We start from the raw sequence: 6,000 nt of genomic DNA on the forward strand, positions 1-6,000 counted from the left end.
CGCCCGCCGAAACACTTGCTAGGACCAAATTCCATTAACTTTACGGTACCGGCACTAAACTTTCCATTTTAAACCTTAATGCAAGAAGCCTTGTCAGCAATTTCTCTAAATTTCTTTCCTTCGTCTCATCTTACGAGCCAGATACCTGTATTATCGGTGTAACTGAGACCTGATTACTTAATGCTGTGCATGATTCGGAGGTAACTTGGTTTCAAAGTGGTTCGGTGAGACAGAAAATTCGGGAGAGGAGGCGGTGTTGCTCTATTTCTTAAATCTCACCTTCACTTTTCTGTGCACCTTGCCCCACGTGATAGTGAGTCTTTGTGGTGTAACGTTCAACTTGAAAATATGTCTTTGTTTATAGGGGTCGTTTGCCGTCCGCCTGGTTCTAATATTGAGCACTTACACAACCTATGTGAATTTTTGCACAGTTATAATACCTCTTCATCCAACGTTTTCTGCGTGCTTCTGGTGTTGATTGGTCTTCTATGAAAGTAAATAGACCCGAAGAAGCTATCGGGCGGGAGTTGGTTCACATTTCATTGTCCTGTAGCCTGCACCAGATCGTTCAGGATTTCACTCGGCAAACTTCAGTCCTTGATCTTGTCTTTCTTATTACATCTCTTTTTAATGCCGATTACGAATGAGATGTTATTGACGGAATATCTGACCACAATGCTGTGTTAATTTCAGTTCCAGGCATAGTCCCTAAATCCCACTATATCTACCGCACATTTCCTGACTTTAACCACGCTGATGATTTGGCAATAGCAAACGCCCTATGCGATTCTTGTCATGAGTTTGAACTAATAAGTACCACCAGTGATACTAATACCTTTACAAGTTTCTTCGATAACGTTGTCAGGAAGTGCTTTAACCTTTTCATTTCTTTAAGAAATAAAGAAAACAAACAGTGAAGTTCTTCGGATGACTAGGCACCTTTTGCATTTATCACGTCGTGCGGCCAGATTCCGTCAATCGAAAAGCTCTGGTGACTCAACAGAACTGATGCAATTCTATAGCATTAAAAAGGAACTCTGTTCTAAAATGGTTGCCGCAAAATAATCTTATTGCAAGGTAACCTTGCCGAAATTAATGATGGCTAATCCCCGTAAATTTTGGAAAGCTATCCTACAACTTGGGTCATCCTCGGACACGTTAATAAGTAACAATGTTGCAGTTTCTGATTCGCAGACAATAGCTTCTTCATTTAACACCTACTTCCACTCTGTCTCTACAACCAATAGCTCTGTAAACCTTATTGATGATTTCGAACCATACCCTCCAATTGACGATATATCACTGTGTTTCGAGGGTGTACTTAGCATAATCCTATACTTAGACAGCAAGAAGTCGTGTGGTCCTGATGGTATCCCGACTATTTTTCTCGTCCGATACTATCTTTGGTGCAGTAGATATCTAACAATTATCTTTAGAAAATCTCTCTCAACCACCACCATTCCTCCCTCGTGGAAACTTGTTTCAATTCTACCCTTACTTATGTAGGCTAACGTTAAATTGTTATCTTACTATAGGCCAATCTCCTTAGCAGCACACTCATGTAAACTGTTCGAACACATTATCTTTAAACCCCCCATATTATGGAATTTATTGAAGCTAACAAAATTTTGTGCACTTCCCAGCATATATTTAGACATTGCCTTAGGACTATAACACAACTGACAGAATTCGTTCATGACATCAGCAGCTCTTCATATAAACCCATACGGGTTCCCCTAAAGAAAAGCTTTTGTTTCGAGGAACCCGTATGGGTTTCCTTTGTAGCAGTTGCTACGAACGGGTGGATGTCTGATTTTCCCGTTATTAATTACTTCTCTCCCCCTTGCGGGTTTCCGCAGAACTACTACGTCAAACTCTTGCCTTTTCTTCGTGTTGTCGACAAATTTGACTTAGCCCTGCCATCTGCTAGCCGCCTGGTTAGCTCAGATATTAGAGCGGCTGCCCCGAAAAGGCGATGGTCCCGGGTTCGAGTCCTGGACCAGGGCGAACTTTTCTTCAACTGTGAGGCTTTTCTTTCGAGGAACCCATATGGGTTTATATTGTAGCAATTGCTACGAATGGGTGGCTGTCTGATTTTCCCGTTATTAGGATTTATTCAACGGGATCCAAAGCAAGGTGGAGGTGTCCTAATTGCTGTTGAGTTTCCTTAAATCTGTAAGACACCTAGAAACCGTACACGAATCGTTATGTGTAGAAATAAGTCTGGTACGTCGTCAAAAACTATTAATTGGGGCTTTCTATAAACCACCGAACTTCAATCATGCCATGCTGGATGATGTCATCGCATCTGTTGAACATGTTGTGGCCACACATTTAGAGCACCAACTACTTATTGTTGGTGACTTTAACACATCTCAAATTCAACGGAGCAGCCACAGTTGCCCACAACGGAGTAGCGCACCGCTAAATAGTTCAATTAAATCTACATTCTGGTGTATAACGTGCCCAAAAAAAAACGATACAATTTTTCGTGATACCGACGTCTACCAGACGTCGCTCACCTTCACCCTATGGCTGCTCACCGTCACCAATTCGCCGTGCCCCAGAGCTGTCCGCGACCGTCGTCTGGGAAAAAAAATATAAGCGATGCAGTTTCCGGAGGAAAAGCTGAGTTCGACGACAGGACTCAAATTGCTGCCACGGGCCCATTTTTTATGCAGTACGCGATACTCGAAGGTGTAGTTGAAGGTGTGCACGTGGAAGCTTTGATATACACTGGTTCTAGTTTTTAAGTTATTCGCAGTTATTTTTTTTTGTTCGTGTCCCCGGACAGTTACCCTCCTTTACGATAGACCCACACGTACCACTCGCAGGTCACGGGAACGCTAGTCGACCTTCAGCGCTCTGCGATGCATTCATACGTTGTTTCTCGTAAAAAACACTCGTGTACCGCGTTCGGTACACGTTTAAGACTCAGGTGGTTACTCCGGAGTCCCCCCACTACGGCGTGTGTCATAATGAGGCCGTGGTTTGGCTCATAAAACCTCATAATTAAATGATTTTAACGCGACGGAAGATTAACCAAAACACAGAAAGCACCGCGAGTGGTGCCGCTAAGATGAAATAATATGCGAGATTATAAAGGTTACCGTCGCAAGAGCGTGTATACACTTGAACCGGCTAGACGACACCGAGAGATGATGTGTGTCCCATTTTCTTTCTTTCTTTTTTGCTTAGTTGCGAATCTGTGATCATGGTTTCGTAGAGCACCGCTAAATAGTCCAATTAGCATTAAATTATGGAACTTAATTTACGTACAGAAAACACGATTGAGCCCGAGGCACGGCGTAGTGGCGACTCCCGATTAATTTTGAACTGATGGGGTTATTTAACGCGCACCAAAATCTAAGTACACTAGCGTTTTTGCGTTTCTCTTGCAACAAAGTGCGGCCGGCGCCACTGGGATCGAACCCTCAACCTCAGGATCAGCAGCACAACGCCACAGTAACTGAGCTGTACCACGGCGGGCATGCAGCTAAATAACTGTAAAGATGCCTGCTATACCATCCTTCATCAACGCACCAATTTAGCTAGCTTCGTGGAGAAGCAGACGACATGCTATATTTGTTGCCGCCATTTTTAATACTATTGCAAATGAATTTACCAACGGGCATGTCACTAGCAACTACGAACTACGAGCAACTACGAGCACACAACTACGAGCTACGGTTAACGCGAGTAATGGCTCCTAATGGCGACACGCTTCTAAATACTCACCCTCGAAGCAGACGTCGGCGACTGCGTTGTGCTTCGTCGGGTGACTTCCTTCTTCCGTTGTAGCACTGGCGCAGAGAACTAGTAGAGACGTACAGCACTGGAAACAGCGAGAGCCCAGACTCACGACTAACTTTATTGCCCACGAATATACAGGCTATATACAGGCCCAGCATATCACCTCGTGCTCAATCTGGGAATGCGGTAACCTTCACTCGATACACGCATCAGAAAGAAAGAAAGAAATACGTAAAAAAGTAAAAAAAAGCGGTATGAGGAGCACTGATGGTGCAAAGAAGAAAACACAGAAATTGTGTGTCGATTAGATAACAAATGCTTTCACTGGCGTGATCACGCAATGGTTGCTGATAGAATTATGTTTTCGTTTCCCAGTGTAGAAAGCTTTCACCTGTTAATGCGTCACCTGCATCGGCGCGCAAACAAGAGTTGTGGAGAACGTGGCCGAGATTTGTTCCGAAACACGTGTTTGCCGCTTGAAATAATGTCCGGTTGCCACATTGCGTTCGATGGTGCGTGCATGTTGGTAAACGTAACTATTTGAGTCTGAGGGAGGGTTGCGTGGTCAGAGCGATAACTGTACGCCTTTCTCGATGACGTTCTTCGCCCTGCCGGATGATTTGAACGTTTCCGGGACGTGTGCTCTGGCCGGCAAGCCCCAACAGCGGCATGGCATGGCATGGCATGTACCACAGCATGGCACAGCGTAGCCACGCCCATTCCTGCCTAATTACCCGTACCCCTCCAATGAGCATAGGTGACGCTGTGAATTTAAAACGCGCGCAGTTTTCACACTGACGCGGAAGGAATGCCAGTGTTCCGTATATGATACCAGCATGTTTTATACTTCTAGACTGCCGGTGCGCAAGCGCTGTGAATCTATCAATGATCACAGTAAAATTCGGCACTCAAATTTTGCATGGCTGCGTAATGATAACGACAGCACATATATCTCCGAAAAAGCATGCGTGATTCGCTCTGTCACGCGGCCAGAATCGGCCGTGATTCAAGAACAGAATTTGGCCGCGCGAGCTAACTGTGGTGCTACAGTGCTCACTAACGGGCCCAAGTAGAGAGGGAACAGGTGCATCTCCTTGAGCCAGTTCCATGATTATTAAACAAAACATAATAATAATATAATATTATTTGCGCGCCTGCGGTATAATTTTGCCAATGGCGAAGCGCCTTAACCACTGCCGTTACATAAATGAAGCCCAGTGTCGCCTAGGTACAGAAACGCGCGGAAAGAACGGGCCCCTCGGAAGTGCTATGCGGCTGTCGCCCTTGTTCTCAAACGATCCTCCAGTCGAAGCTCTTCCTCCACTCAGTGATGGCGATGACGACGAAGTGGCGACTTAATGGCATCCCCTTTGAAACGGGGCTGTGAAAAAGTCACCTTGCCGGCTTGATTTGATCAGGTATGCTATACATGCTTTTCGTTCTAGCATGTTTGTGTACAGCTCTTGCTACCTATGCCTGTAAGGAATCCGGTCGTATCAACTTCTGCACTGCTTTTAGTCACAGCAATTCTCTAAACGTCTTTTGCGTTTGCTTGGCTTTTGAGCGGTTGATGCTTCCATCCATACAGGTTCAGGAGTGGGCACGGAGGCACGGCCAGGGGCAGTATGCTTCAATTTCCACGCTTCTGTCTTTTACAGGCTCACCTGGCTTCTTTTCTGGTGCTGCAAGCGTCGTCGGTGCAAGCCTCGCCATGTTCCACACGTGCATGGCCGTTCCCGTCCCGCAAGTGCAGTTACCGACTGCCTGACTTTCAGCCGCGAAAGAAATCAAGGCCAGATGCGAGCGCCATCATCCCATCCTTCTGCGCATGGTCTTCTTGCACGATGACGTCACAGCCAGGAGCGGACATAAATGAATGGCGGTGCAACGGTCTCTCCAGTTGGCACGGAGGCACGGCCAGGAGCAGTGTGTTTCAATTTCCACGCTTCTGCCTTTTACAGGTCTGTAAGGCATATTCTTTGTACGCTAAGAAAAATGATAATCGTTGTCTGGTCCTGCTTTCGTGCCTGGAAGTGCTTGCTAACATTGCCTGTGATTGTTTTCCGATGCTTTTTTGTTACTTTGTTCTGGTGATGTGGAAGCAAATCCGGGTTCTGACAGGCGAACTAAATCCCTGCTCCATATGGATTCATTGCCTGATGACCCTTCCGAAAAGATGACAGTCATGTTTACCCTCATTAAAGATCTTCATACGCGCTCAACTTCTTCCGCTAAAGTCTAGAACGA

General features: G+C 45.6%; 1 protein-coding gene across 4 annotated transcripts in view; it reads right to left on the minus strand.

Annotated features, from left to right (window-relative positions):
• LOC126528900 (dermonecrotic toxin LsaSicTox-alphaIB2i-like) overlaps positions 1-4,368 on the minus strand; it is a 53,656-nt gene extending 49,288 nt beyond the window's left edge. The window contains exons 1-2 of one of the 4 annotated variants that reach the window (XM_072289818.1): positions 3,739-4,368; positions 2,544-2,586 (exon numbers count right to left, since the gene is read on the minus strand). In XM_072289818.1, coding sequence (XP_072145919.1) covers positions 2,544-2,586; positions 3,739-3,911 — 216 coding nt within the window. In that variant the 5' untranslated portion in view covers positions 3,912-4,368. Of the gene's footprint in view, positions 1-2,522; positions 2,587-3,738 lie in introns of all 4 variants that reach the window. The other 3 variants (XM_055069791.2, XM_055069792.2, XM_050176489.3) reach the window with 3 other exon arrangements.
• Between the last annotated feature and the right edge of the window lie 1,632 nt (positions 4,369-6,000).

This window comes from Dermacentor andersoni, chromosome 8 (genome assembly GCF_023375885.2).
Source record: "Dermacentor andersoni chromosome 8, qqDerAnde1_hic_scaffold, whole genome shotgun sequence".
Lineage (NCBI taxonomy): Eukaryota > Metazoa > Arthropoda > Arachnida > Ixodida > Ixodidae > Dermacentor > Dermacentor andersoni.